Raw genomic sequence first — 15,228 nt, forward strand, 5'->3', positions numbered from 1 at the left:
ACTAGTCTGCTTACTCACGCACACAAAAACCTTTACTGATATCCACAGCTATGAGGCTGGGAAAATGATAACAGAACTGTTGAAGGCACTTTGATATGTGATTTCATGTGATCAGTTTTATGTGACGAGTATATAAAACAATGCCTTCATGCAAGGCAACTGACAGTGATAGTACAAACACATACTGTCTCACACCCATATATGCGCACTAACAGTGTGATGTTTTTAATAAAACACTGCCGCTGGGAGTGAGCAGTACACACACACACACACACGCACACACACACAGACACACATGCACACACACACACACACACGCACACACACACACACACACACACACACACACGCGCGCACACTCACAGAGGATATAATTGTTTTCCTCACACTGGCTGCTGCTGTGACCTCAGACACCATAGCCCCCCTGCTGAAGACGGTGGTGGAGAGCAGGGATAATCTGCCCGGCAACCAGGGCCTGAAGATGGTGGTACCCATCATCTGCATCCTGGTGGCCATCGGCATGGTCTTCATCCTGCTACTGGTGCTGAGGAGGAGGAGGAGGGAGCAGAGGCTCAAGAGACTACGGGGTAAGGGCATACGAACACACACACACACACACACACACACACACACACACACACACACACACACACTCATAAATAAATAATCATATACAAATGGACATGCACAAATACAGACAGTCACTGTCATGCATGCACATTACACACAACATTACACATTACACACGCCAATACACTCATAGTGCTGGCATCCATGCACACACACACACACACACACACACACACACACACATGCATACCCCACCCCACACTCAACGGTTCACACAGGCAGCACATGCATGGAAACTCGCACAGACAGCCTTGCCCTCCAGCCTTCACCCACTCACACACTCCGACATACAGATGGTCATACACACACAGGCTCACACAAGCCCATGGTAACACAGCCTATATACTGCATCAGTAGGCTACAAGCACAGGGATGCATTGGCATGCACACACCCAAACCATCAATCTCACACAAGCATTGTTGCACACACACCCTCTCTCTTTCTCTCTCTTTCTCTATCTCTCTCTCACACACACACACACACACACACACACACACACATACAACTATCATGCATCATGCCTAATACAGCTTTAGTTCTGAGGCGTCTGAGCATTAGTGAGGTAATTGCGTTCCATTCACACCAAACTCATCCATCAGCACAATGCATTTCTCCGGGGACTCAACCACATGCAAATAAGGGCCTCTCTGATTCGCCTCCGCACTGTCCCCCTCTGCTTTTAATCAACACCGTGCAAATAAATAAGTGAGAACAATTCAGGAGGCCTCCGTGCAGTCGCTCCATGCAATCTCCATAAACGACTCGTTCGCACGACTCGATTGAAAATGTTTGCCTGACCGGGGCAGTCCTGTCAGATTTCACAGCGATGGTAATACCACAGGAGCCATTAGCGTTAAACAGCCAGCGCGGGTGTGTGTTAGTCTACGCTGTGTGTTATCTCTAGAGATGTAACTGTAAGCTGTGTGCGCACACACACACACACACGCACACAAACACACACACACACCGAGAGATTGTAGAGATTGCAATATGGTCTACGCAGTGTGTGTGTGTGTGTGTGTTTAATGTTTTTCTTCTTGTTTTCCAGATGCCAAAAGCCTAGCTGAGATGTTAATGAGGTGAGTAGGGACCTGCAGTTGAACTCACCGCACACCTCATTACTGTGCTTTTACACACCAGATTGGGATCAATCCCCCGGACTGCCATTTGTGGAGTATTGTGTGTCTCCAGCACTGTGATAAAATGGCCGCCTGCTCTTTATTACCCATAAGGACACCGTACAATTACATTACATTACACTTGCAATTTACCAGGACATGTACCTGTTGCTTGTTTTTGTTTTTAACTGTTGCCTAGGTGTACTTTGAGTCAAAAGTGGAAAAAAAATGATAATAATTTAGAGATATAGCCTGAGTCTGAGCGAGGATATCGTGCAGTGTAACCTTCTGTTAAGGCTGTGATAAGAGATGGTGCATTTCACAGGGAGGGGATTATAATTAGATTTGACATTTTTCACAGAGTGGGAAAAAAAAGGATGAAATGCGTACTCTCAAACTTGTAATTAGGTTTGGGAAAACACAGCTGCTGAGCAAACAACCAGAGATTCAGCTTGCAGCGTTAAAACTCAAAATCAGACCTTGCCGAACGGTTCGCCCGGCCTGCTTTTGGGTCCTGTGGAGTAAGAACACTAGGAACGCCAATTATACTGAATAGTAATTGTAGAACTAAAACTCAGATCTCATTACATTGTTCTGTCCTTCTGTGTTTGGTTCCTTTGAATTTGGTTCCTGAATTTGAATACTCAGACTGCTATAGGTCATGATCAAATGTTTAAGAACTAAAATTTAAACTTCACTAAATGGTTCTCCTTGTCTGTGTTTGGTTCCTGTGCAGTAAGAGCACTCATAATACTATAGAACATGAGCAAATCTTTCAGAACCTAAATTCAGTCCTCAGTTAATGGTTCTCCCCGTCTGTGTTTGGGTCCTGTGCAGTCAGAACACTTGGAGAGCTGTAGAGAGTGAGCAAATGTTTCAGAACAAAAATTGAAACCTTGGGGTGTTTGGTTCCTGGGCATGGATTCTCGGGGGGAAAAAATGCTAAAACAAACTTCAAACTTAAACAAAATTACAAACAACAAACTCAAATTTCCACCTCACTTAACGGTTCTCCCTGTCTGTGTTTGGTTCCTGTGCAGTAAGAACACCCGGACGCCGGACACAGTGAACAAGCAGCAGCAGACGCTCCGGATGCACATCGACATCCCGCGGGCGCAGCTGCTCATCGAGGAGCGTGACACCATGGAGACAATCGGTACGTCGGCGCGTCACGGTAACGCTACCCGCCCACCAGCAACCAGCTGGCAACCGGCACCGCCAACAAAACGGGCCTGAGCTCCTTGTCCCTTCAGAGATGATATCGTAACCCAATAGGCTTGGCCGGGCTTAGATGTGCTTGTCTAAAGTTCAGGTGGCTGCTTGTAGGCTATCGCTGCATCGCTGGCCCATTAGGAGGAAATGGATCTGTGTACCGCTAAGAGGAAATGTATCTTTGTTCCTTTAAGAGGTGTCACAGATTGGAGAAGGAGAGAAAGGCAGATGAGATTTCACACAGAGACCTGCTCGGTGTGTGTGTGTGTGCTCCTGGGAGTGTGTGTGTGTGTGTGTGTGAGTGTGAGCTCCTGGGAGTGTGTGTGTGTGTGTGTGTGTGCTCCTGGGAGTGTGTGTGTGTGTGTGTGTGTGTGTGTGTGTGTGTGTGTGTGTGTGTGTGTGTGTTTGTCTGCTGTCTGGGAGTGTGTGTGAGTGTGTGTGTGTGTGTGTGCTCCTGGGAGTGTGTGTGTGTGTGTGTGTGTGTGCTCCTGGGAGTGTGTGTGTGTGTGTGTGTGTGTGTGTGTGTGTGTGTGTTTGTCTGCTGTATAGGACATATCTTGAATGTCCTTTCTCGTCATGGGCATGTGATGTGACCTTAAGTGAGCCCAGTGTGAATGGAGTGTGAAAGTGGGAGATCTGAGGAGGCAGTCGGTGCAGTCTGGTGGAAATAAGTGTTTCCTCCTCTGCCTCAGGAGATATGAGATCACACTACCTCTAGCCCTCGTCTCTCGAAGATTTTTAATTTACTGCTTTTCTTCTTTCTCACTTCTTCACTCTGTTTGTTCCTTTTCTCTCCTCTCTTTTCATCTCTCTGTATGTCTTTCTATTTGTCTTTCTTTCCCTCTCTCTGTTTGTCTTTCGATTTGTCTTTCCCTCTCTCTCTCCCTCTCTCTCTCTCTGTATGTCTTTCTATTTGTCTTTCTCTCTCTCTCTCTCCCTCTCTCTGTTTGTCTTTCGATTTGTGTTTCTCTCTCTCTCTCTCTCCCTCTCCCGCTCTCTCTGTATGTCTTTCTATTTGTCTTTCTCGCTCTCTCTCTCTCTCTCTCTCTCTCTCTCTCTATCCCCCCCTCACAGATGACAGGTCCACTGTGTTGCTGACTGATAATGACTTTGGGGAGACGTCCAAGCAGAAGTCCTCCACTGTCACGCACACAGTCCACTACCAGTCCCTGTCCCAGAGCACCGGGCCGCTGGTGGATGTGTCTGACGCCCGACCTGGAACAAGTAAGATTCCCTACACACTCAGACACGCACGCACACACACACACACACACACACACACACACACACACACACACACACACACACACACACACACCCAGATAGACACACACACACACACACATTGACACAGTTCCTTTACCAGAGCACCGTGAAGAAAACAACTTAGGGTAGAGAGAGCAGAGAGAGCGAGAGAATGACCTTGAGACGGTGGCCAGCAGGGCAGAGAGAGCGAGAGAATGACCTTGAGACGGTGGCCAGCAGGGCAGAGAGAGCGAGAGAATGACCTTGAGAAGGTGACCAGCAGGGCAGAGAGAGTGTGGAGAGCAAGAGAATGACCTTGGGAAGGTGGCCAACAGGGCCAGCTCTCTGTTTAATCCCACTGACACAGCCATACAGCCTGCTGTTGGGATTGAGACCAGGGTCCGGGCGCAGCAGGGGTTAAATACATGATTTACCGACATTATAGAGAACAGTTACTCTCTCTCTCTCTCGTTCTCTTTTACACACACACACACACACACACACATGTTCATGGAGACACACGTACATGAAGCACATGCACACATACTCGCATACACACACAAACATAGAGACACATACACGATACACACGCACATCACAGAAATCCAAACATGTTATGCTAACTTTATAGGGGCATGCAAAGAGAGAGAGAGAGAGTTTCCCTAAAGCATACCATCTGCTAAATCACTTGAAAGAAAGAGAGATAGGGAGAAAGGGAGAGACAGAGAGAGAGAGAGAGAGAGAGAGGAAAAAGGGAGAGGGAGAGGGAGAAAAAAGAGACAGACACCTGCTGTAGTTTAGTCAGGATATCAGCACAGTAGCAGTGGAAAGGTCAGCGTGGAGCATGCTACACGCTAATGAAGCGCGCTATCATAGCAGACCTTACTGCAGAGCAGCATAGCGTAGCGGTATAGCATAGCGTAGCAGCATAGTGTGGTAGCATAGCGTAGCAGCATAGCATGGTAGTATAATGTGACACTGTAGATGGAGACGTTATCGGACTTTGCTATAGCAGACTAGCGTAGCAGTATAATGTAGCAGTGCAGTGTAGCAGTGTAGCAGCGCAGCACAAGGCAATGAGGCTGTGAGTCTCCTACTGTATCAGCAGTCTCATTATGCTTCCCACCCTGGAGAAAAGCATTGAGCCAGAAACAGAAGCAGAAGCAGCTCATAAAAAGTTTGTACTACGGTGGCTGTGGTTGATTGAGTTTGTATGGTCCACTGGAACGACAGGGAGTTTTAGTCTCTAACACACACGCACACGCACACACACACACAGTTGGCAACTGACTCTGGACCAGTTCGATGCTCGACCGTTACCCGGTGTTCTTCCTCTGATAACCTGCAATTGCACCCTCTGTATCCCATTTGCTAAATTAACTTCCAAATGACACAAGGATATTCCCTTGCCCTTGGAATGAGCGGAGGGTCTCACTTCTTCCTTGTGAATGTCTTTAGCCTGTGCAGAGGATTATGGGTAGAGGGGGCGTATATTGCTGGGCTACTGCTGATTGAGGCCAGGGCTTTAGTAACCTATATGCAGAGAACACCCACAGGGGAGGGTAAGCTTCAGCAGAGCTGGATTGATTTAGAGAGAATGAGAAAGAGAGAGGGAAAGAGAGAGAGGCCAGAGAGGGAGGGAGAGAGAGAGGCCAGAGAAAGAGAGAGAGAGAGAAAGAAAGAGATAAACAGAAGCTTGAGAGAGAACTACCTACCTGGCACATCAGGAGCAGAGAGAGGGAGTGTGAGAGAGAGAGAGAGAAAGAGAAGCTTGAGAGAGAACTACCTACATCAGTGGAGCAGAGGTGTCCAGGCTGCTGCGTGTAAAAATGTATGCTGTGTGTCTAGATGTGTGTCTAGATTTGACCTTTGACCTGGTCCTAATTTGGTATCGCTGTTACCCTACAGCTATAGACGCAGACATAGCAATACTACAGGAACAGATGGGAAAGGTTCCAGTTCCAGTTCACACTTGAATAAACATGTAGTGACCTGACCAGATCACACAGAGTATAAACCAACGATACCGATAGATTGAATATTATCGGCCCGGAATGTTCTTACTGTTCTTACATGGTGGTTGCCAGTGGAGGGGTCAAAAGAACGGTTGCCTCCCCCGTTGTGGTGAATCCTAGTGAGGCTTGGGATATATGGGGTTGGTAATGGTGGTGGGCCTTACGAAAGCTTATGCTTATGAAAGTCACACAATGCTGATGTGATCTTAATTATTTAGAATACGTTACTCACCTTGAGTAGTCTAACGGAATACAAATGGCAAATGGAGTTACAAATTACATTTTCTGACACGAATTCTGTACTCTTTCGTGGAATACATTTGCATACTAACCCACCATAGATCAGATGCACGGAGACAGAAGAATGTAAAACATTTTGAAAAACACATATACACAAACTCATATGTCTTCCTTCTGTTTTAAGATTTAGATGCTAATACCTCATCTCCCAATACACATTCTGCTCAATCCTCAGTCACCCTAGAACATTAGATTCTGAGAATATTGGATTATAAATGAGATATTACTGCATAAATGCGTCTACATTTCCTGTAGTTGGGTTTCAAACCCCCATCTGGTTCTACGGCAGCTCGGCTGGCAGCAGATGCACGCGGCAGAAAGACTTAAATCAAAATCCTTTCCTGCGTAAATGATAACAGACGCATCTCGCGCCCTGGTTTAACTGCGATCACGATTTGAATGATTCACTGCGAGAGAAATAAGTCAGAGCTGCGCAGCGTTGTGAATCTTGTGAGGCAATGATTGAAAGAAAACAAAGAGGATTGGACTTAATGGTTCTGTGCACTTGGCACCGCGTCTTCCCCCAGATATGCTCTGGCCAGCCTCGCGTGCTTCCGTTTTAATTTGAATTTGAATTGAAATGCTTCTGATTCTAGAATGGAACTGAGCCATAGTATTCCATCTTGCATTCATTACGAACCTGCCTAGTTAACACAGTTTTTTTTTTCTCCACACAAAGCAAATGAGGCTGGCTGAACTCTTCCCTCCCGCGCCTCAAACTGACTTCTGTTCAGACTGAAATTTAAGACTTTGGCAAAAATGAAGTTCTAAATCAAATTGGGGTCACTTACACGTAGCCTTTTCTGAAGCACAGATTGCTCAGCTGTGCTAACGCAGTCTACTGACAGAGCTCTGCGTGGTCTTATTCTAGCTCCTCAATCGGAGCTCAAACCTGTCTATCTCTCTCTGTCTATCTCTCGCCTGTCTATCTCTCTGTCGCAAACGCTTTTGCTCCAATCCCTCATTCAATCTCTCTTTACCCTCCTCCCAATCTTCTGTCAATCTCTGTGTCCTTCTTACCTATCCTGCCCACTTCCCTGTCCTTGTGTCCTTCTTACCTATCCTGCCCACTTCCCTGTCCTTGTGTCCTTGTGTCCTTCTTACCTATCCTGCCCACTTCCCTGTCCTTGTGTCCTTCTTACCTATCCTGCCCACTTCCCTGTCCTTGTGTCCTTGTGTCCATCTTACCTATCCTGCCCACTTCCCTGTCCTTGTGTTTTTTCTGCTCTGTCTCCTTCTGTTTGTCTCCTTGTTTGTCTCCTCCTCCTGTTTTTTCCCCTCCCTATTATTTTCTTCTTCTGTCCTCCCCTCTCTCCTCTCCTTGCACCTGTCTTTCTCCCCCGCCTCCCTTGTGTCTTTCTGTCTGCTTCCTCCTCCTCCTCCTCCTCCTCCTCCTCCTCCTCCTCCATTCCCCCCGTCTCCACACCCCTGTTTCATCTTGTTGATCTCTCTGCTCTCTCCCTCACCTCCCCCTTTTCTCTCTCTTCTCCATGGCTACCTACCGATCATGTTTCTATTTGCTCCTCCTGTTATCCCCCTCTTGATTCCATCCGCCCCTCTCTCTCTCTCTCTCTCTCTCTCTCTCTCTCCCTCCATCTCTCCACTTTCTCTCCTCCTCTCTCCACTCTCTCTCTCTCTCACTCTCTCCATCTCTCAACTTTCTCACTTCCTCTCCATCTCTCCACTTTCTCTCTTCCTCTCTCTCCCCCTCTCCATCTCTCCACTTTCTCACTTCCTCTCTCTCCCTCTCTCTCCACTTTCTCTCTTCCTCTCTCACCCTCTCCATCTCGCCACTTTCTCTCTTCCTCTCTCCACTTTCTCTCTCTCTCTCCATCTCTCCACTTTCTCACTTCCTCTCTCTCCCTCTCTCTCCACTTTCTCTCTTCCTCTCTCACCCTCTCCATCTCGCCACTTCTCTCACCTCTCTCTCTCATCCTTCTCTCTCTCCAGACCCCACTGCCCGCCGCACAGCCAAAGCCGGCCCCGCCACCCGCAGCCGCTACGCCAGCCAGTGGACGCTGAACCGCCCGCACCCGCCCATCTCCTCGCACACGCTCACCACCGACTGGCGGCTGCCCACGCCCCGCGCCACCGGTTCCGTGGACAAGGAGAGCGACAGCTACAGCGTCAGTCCCTCCCAGGACACAGGTGAGCGGGGGGGATACACACCTCAAGGGCATAAACATGGCAGAGGAACCATGGGCACAGGTGAGCGGGGGGGATACACACCTTAAGGGCATAAACATGGCAGAGGAACCATGGGCCCGAGGGGGCATTTAGGAATGCAGGAAGAGTCCCTGTAAAGAAACATTCAGTTATTAAACCCGTAAGACACGCAGGGAGAAGTGATCGTTAAACCTCTTCTGAAAAAAGACGGCTAAAGTGCCAGCCTGTTCCAGGTGAGGGGGGGATAGAGGGATCACTCAGGTCCCCATAAAGCCAGAACTCCGCCACTATGGGCAGGCTGGATTTAGTCCAGTGATGGGATGGGGTGCAGGGAGCAGGCAGATGGAAAATCTAAAATGTAACAAAATGACTATAAAGATTTTAAGTCAACTACTGTGATATTCTATTTAAGGAAGTGAATATTTGACTGATTAATATGTCTGATAGGCTGGCATTCACACTGACGCTACAGCCTTGAGGTTCCAGGAACAGAACAGCATTCAGTTGTGAACCAGCGGATGTATAGTGAAACAAGCCTGCTCTAAGGCTAAACAGTCTTTGCACCGCATATTAATGCGTGTCAGTCGTGCTTGTGCGTCTGCTGTATCGTTTCATGTGTCTTAACACATCCGGTCGCTCCCCACAGACCGAGCACGGAGCAGCATGGTGTCGACGGAGAGCGCCTCGTCCACCTACGAGGAGCTGGCGCGGGCCTACGAGCACGCCAAGATGGAGGAGCAGCTACGGCACGCCAAGTTCACCATCACCGAGTGCTTCATCTCGGACACGTCGTCAGAGCAGATGACAGCCGGCACCAACGAGTACACGGACAGCCTGACGTCCAGCACGCCCTCCGAGTCGGGGATCTGCCGCTTCACCGCCTCGCCGCCCAAGCCTCAGGATGCCAGCCGCGTCATGAACATGGCCGTGCCCAAAGCCCACAGACCCGGTGAGAGACGGCGCACGCACGCATGGGCTGGTACGGGTGACGGGATCACTTTTTTTTTATTATTTCTGTTTTGTTTGGTTTAGATGTAGAATTTGGTATGATTTATGTTATGATACATGTATATATACAGTATACTACATGTACTATATATATATATATACAATATATATTATGTATATATACATGTGTGTATATATATATATATTTAATAGTTTTTATATCTTTGGGAACAGGGCAAATGGGAATCATTTTTCCTGATGGATAGTAACATATGGCATATATGATATATGAACAAGCTTATTTCTTTCCCATTGTTTATTTCATAATATTATTTTGTATTTGTTTTTTTCTTTTTCATTTTCTAACTGAATATGTTGCCCACCGTGTGAGTGTATGAGGCTTCAGGCACTTAGGTGATGTAGTGGTGGGTTTGGCAGCGTAGGCAGGGGTCTAATTAAATAATTCCGCAGGCCAAATTCCATTAGGATGCCCTGACGTTTTACAGGGTGCTATGCTTTATTGAATTGGATCCTGGGTTGAAATTTATGAGATTGTGTTTAAAGTTTTAAAAAAGCATATTCAGCAATATTTGGAAATTATTTGGGGATAGTGCGAGGGGAGAGAGAGCGTGTGTGTGTGTGTGTGTGTGTGTGTGTGTGTGTGTGTGTGTGTGTGTGTGTGTGTGTGTGTGTGTCTAGTCACCTCGGCTGACCTCGTCTCTCCCCACGCTCTCCTGCTGAGTGTATGTTACCGTATTTGCTAACCCACATTGGGAGACCACAACCTGAAACATACACTCTTGGACACACACACACACACACACAAACACACAGACACAACATAAAAAACACTGTCCCCCTGGTGTGCTTGTCAGTCTCAGCCTGTGGGACTGCGAGGGGAACACACAAACACACACACACACACACACACACACACACACACAAACACACACACACCTGACATGAAAGCCGTCGTCTCCCTGGTCTGTTTATCTGTCTCGGACTGTGTGTCTGCAGGGGAAGGTCTGGTGGAGTCCCAGACGGGCCTCGTGTTCCAACTCTCGGCTCGCGTTTCACCGCTCTTTGCTAATTGATGGCCTGTTGTGTAGATGCAACCGCACACGGTTGCCGTGGAGAGGCGATCTCGACCCCCTCACCCCCCCCACCTCACCCGGACACATGAGGGCAAGCTAAGGCTATCTACCATATCTCGTTCCGGAGGGTATTGTCTATCGAAAAACAAAACAGCACTTTTGATGCAGACAATGAAGCTGCCGGCAGACAGAAGGGAGTCCTTCTTTCTTTCCTGTCCCAGTATGACATCAGCACAGTGTGCTTCTCTCTGATTGGGCCAGACCAGGCCGCATTCACAGAGGCTTCAGGTTGGGGTAACCATGATGCCGTGATCGATCTGGACACTCTTAAAAAGCTTGCTGATACCTAAAAGAGTCTGGGGGGTTTGAGTCACTGGTGCTTTCACACAGAGAGGTCAAGGGGTGACACTGAAGTCGTCTCAAGGATGCAGACCATGTTTTTGTGTTGAGACAATTGGCTTAAGTAGATTAGTTCAATTCAATTCAGTTTTATTTATATGGCGCCAATAGCAACTTAAGTTGTCGCTAGGCGTTTAACAGAGCCCAATTCAATTCAATTCAATTTAATTTATATAGCACCAAAACAACAAAGTTGTCTCAGGGCGCTTTACAGAGCCCCGAGCCTGAAACCCCCTTAGAGCGCAATGGCGGCAGGGGCAAGCAAAAACTCTTAATACCATTACTGTGCATTGGCAAGCAGTGCCTGGCTAATGGCAGGAACCTCATGGAAATTAGAGTTGGTTTAGCTCTCAACACATTGTTTGCACCATAATACAGTTTGCATACATTTATCTGTAGATTTTGTCAACATCTCAGGAATTTGTTCATGCTCTGATGTGTGTTAGTCATATTGATGGGTGGGGTGGGTGGGACCTGGTTGTTCATGGTAATAATAAGCACCTTGTCAGGTAGAAAAGCTTGGATCTGAGAACTCAACCTGGAATAAAAATCCACAAGTTTTTGGCAAGCATTCACCCCTGAAAACATATTCTGTATGCGCTACTCCTAGCCACAGATTCTATTTCCACTTCAGAGGCAGTCGTATTCACCTCTCCGCAAGTAAACTACAGCTGTCTGCCTGCTTAGCACATCAAATAGAAAGCCTGCATACCAGACTTCTGTGGTACAATTCGGATGATGGACAAAATCTGCTGCAAAATAACCTCATCAGAGAGAACAAGGCAGTCAGATCCTCTTGTTTTACGTAATTGCCAAAGTGAAAAAGAGGTTCAGTCTCGTTGAAGCAAAGCTGACGAGATCTAACGAGTCTGTCAGGGTCTAATGGCCATGAAGCAGTTCCATGTACTGAGTCTCTTTTACGGCTCATCTGAGCAGCTCAGCAATGCTGAGTCTTTCGTTTCTTAGCATAAACATTTACTGCATTGTCTTTCGTTTCTTAGCATAAACATTTACTGCATTGTCTTTCGTTTCTTAGCATAAATATTTACTGCATTGTCTTTCGTTTCTTAGCATAAACATTTACTGCATTGTCTTTCGTTTCTTAGCATAAATATTTACTGCATTGTCTTTCGTTTCTTAGCATTAATATTTACTGCATTGTCTTTCGTTTCTTAGCATAAACATTTACTGCATTGCTATTGATCACGCAGACAAGAAACTGGGGCGAGATGATGACTCGTCAAGAGCATCAAATCAAACGGTGGATAACAGACGTGTTGCCAGTTATGATCAGGATACCAAACCCCCCCTGGAACCGATTTGTTCTCGTTCCAGTTGTGGTTCTTCATCTACCGTAGTGTGTGAGTTTGTGTGTTCATGGGTTATTTTATGGTTCCCGAAACGAATAGCACACAATCAATTTTAAACTTTTTTCTATATTAAAAAAAATAAAAAATCCATACGATTTTATGTTTATGTCCGTGAACAACTGAAATGGGGGGACATCCGTATATCTTACATTTCCATATCAGTTAATAATAATAATTAATAATTAAGACCTTTGTCAGGTTTTTAATGGCACACACGACACACTGGAACACACACGTGCATATATGGAGGCGACACAGGACACACACACACACACGCAGGTAGGCCTGAGGTCGCGGTGAATTTAATTTCTGCTTTTTCCCATCCTGGACCGTCCTTCCTCAAGGACCCCCCAGGAGCAGTGGGCAGCTTGTAGCGCGCGGGGACCAAGTGAAGTGAACTGTCCATCTTTGGTCAGGGATGGACATGTGTTCTGATATTTTGCATAATACCAGTTGACATGTATGCGGCACATCACAGGTGAAAGCTGCTGTTATTTGGGCCATGTCTGGGCCAGACCCAGGCCAAACCCAGTTCAGATCTCTCTCTGGTCCTTACCCTCTGGGGCTGTCAGAACCCAGGCCAAACCCACTTCAGATCTCTCTCTGGTCCTTACGAGAGTCAGCCACCCTCTGGGGCTATCAGAGCCCAGGCCACAGCGAATGCTGCATGATGGATTTTTCTCTGAGCAATAAATTCATAACGAGCGCCAACAGAAAATCTTAAATCTATATTTAATTCAATTAAAGCCACTGGCAATTCATCATATTTACTGGCCATAATAAAGCCAATTAAACACACAGTAAATTATTAACGCTGGGCCTGCGGAGGTCCATAACTCTGTCAAGCTATACTTCACCAAGGTCAAACGTAACATGAGATCCAGCATCTGACATCAAGGCGAGTGATTTTGGTTTTGTGTTGGAAAGAATGGCCAATTAAAAGCTGCTTGTTTCCTTGCCCCATTGCCGATTAATTAAAAAGAATAGAGCAGAAATTAAACACCAGTGGCTCTCTGCAAATTGGCAGGAACGAAAAAAAATCTTTATAGACTGGAGCATGTCCAGAGATGAGCTGCGCTGCGCAAGCCGTTCGAGACAGGATTCATTAACGGGAGAAGTGGGAAATTGGCTGTCTGGGCAGAAGCCCAGTGCTGATTTTAATACCAATTCTCACTTGTGTTGCCTCAGATATCAACGATTAAAGTTAGTTGAAGCTCCTGTTTTAATTACTTTGAATGCAAAAGTTGGCAGTCTTTGAATCTACTCAAATGCCAACAGCGGTTGGCTCTGAGGTGTTAGCCGTGCCCACCTCTGAAGATTGATCCAGAGAGGGGTTCAGTGTGGGCTGGCTGGGTGTTAGCCATGCCCATCTCTGAAGATTGATCCAGAGAGGCGTTCAGTGTGGGCTGGCTGTGCCTCTGAAGATTGATCCAGAGAGGGGTTCAGTGTGGGCTGGCTGGGGTGTTAGCCGTGCCCACCTCTGAAGAATGATCCAGAGAGGCGTTCAGTGTGAGCTGGCTCTGGCTCTCTCTGGATGCATGGGTCCTAACCTGATTAGGGTTGGGTCTGGGCCACAGTTGCTACTTAGCCTTGTGTTGACAAGAGTTCCCCAACCACACAAATATGGTAGCCGGGCCAGTTGATTGATTTTAACCCTTCTCTCTTTCCCTGTGTCTTTCTTTGTTCCTCCCTCTCTCTATTTCCCTCTCTCTCTCTCTCCCTGTACCTTTATCTCTGCCTCTATCTCACCCTCCACCTCTCTCTCTCTCTCCCTGTACCTTTATCTCTGCCTCTATCTCACCCTCCACCTCTCTCTCTCTCTCCCTGTACCTTTATCTCTGCCTCTATCTCACCCTCCACCTCTCTCTCGCTCTCTCTCTCTGTCCCTCTCTCTCTTTCTCTCTCTCTCTCTCTCTCTCCTTCTCTCCCCTCCTCCTCTGTCCAGGTGGTGAGCTGGTGCACCTGCCCCCGTACCTGCGCATGGACTTCCTGCTGAACCGCGGCGTGGCGGCGGCGTCGTCGTCCTCGTCGTCGTCGGGCCGCGAGGCCACGGGCCAGACCTGCCTGGAGCCGCAGAAGAGCCGCACGCTGAAGCGGCCGGCGCTCACGGTGGCGCCCACCCCCAGCGACTCCACGCTCCCCAGCGTCTCCTCCTCGGGGCCCCCCAGCCGCGAGGTGCAGCAGTGGCAGCCAGGGACAGCCTCCACTCTGCCCCAGCGCGAGCCCGGAGACCTGGCCCAGGCTCAGGCCGCCAAACTCAGCAGCTCCCAGGAGTCGCTGCTCGACTCCAGAGGACACCTCAAACAGAGCAACAACCCTTACGCAAAGTCCTACACCCTGGTATAACACAGGGGGCACCCTGGGGTGGACGCCCGTCCGCCCCGCCCCCCCCCCAACCCCACTTCTACCCTTAACGTCCCCCCCCCCCCCCAACCCCAACCCCCTACCAACCACCTCAGCCCAGAAACCCCCCCCCCCACCCCCCAAATGCCCCGTCCGCCCCCCCCCCCACTCTTTCCATGGGACTGCACTTAAAACTGGACAGCAAAAAGAGCTCTATTGCTAAGAGGAACACTTTTCAAAAACACAGGAGATGAGTTGTACATACATGTTTCTGAAGTCCGAAATAATGGATGGTTTGCTTTGGATTCTGTCTCTTTCTGTCTCTTTGATTTCTCTCTCTCTCTCTCTCTCTCTCTTTTCCCTTCTTTCCTCTCTCTCTCTCTCTCT

At 47.9% G+C, this 15,228-nt stretch overlaps 1 protein-coding gene across 1 annotated transcript in view; it reads left to right on the plus strand.

Moving 5' to 3' along the window:
* dscamb (Down syndrome cell adhesion molecule b) overlaps positions 1 to 14,902 on the plus strand; it is a 155,412-nt gene extending 140,510 nt beyond the window's left edge. Inside the window, exons 25-31 of the mRNA XM_031572911.2 lie at positions 411 to 587; positions 1,680 to 1,710; positions 2,790 to 2,905; positions 4,036 to 4,185; positions 8,472 to 8,669; positions 9,334 to 9,636; positions 14,444 to 14,902. Of these exons, the coding sequence (XP_031428771.1) occupies positions 411 to 587; positions 1,680 to 1,710; positions 2,790 to 2,905; positions 4,036 to 4,185; positions 8,472 to 8,669; positions 9,334 to 9,636; positions 14,444 to 14,844 (1,376 nt within the window). The 3' untranslated portion in view covers positions 14,845 to 14,902. The remainder of the gene's footprint in view (positions 1 to 410; positions 588 to 1,679; positions 1,711 to 2,789; positions 2,906 to 4,035; positions 4,186 to 8,471; positions 8,670 to 9,333; positions 9,637 to 14,443) is intronic.
* Positions 14,903 to 15,228: the final 326 nt, after the last annotated feature.

The sequence above is a fragment of the Clupea harengus genome, chromosome 9 (genome assembly GCF_900700415.2).
Source record: "Clupea harengus chromosome 9, Ch_v2.0.2, whole genome shotgun sequence".
Taxonomy (NCBI): domain Eukaryota; kingdom Metazoa; phylum Chordata; class Actinopteri; order Clupeiformes; family Clupeidae; genus Clupea; species Clupea harengus.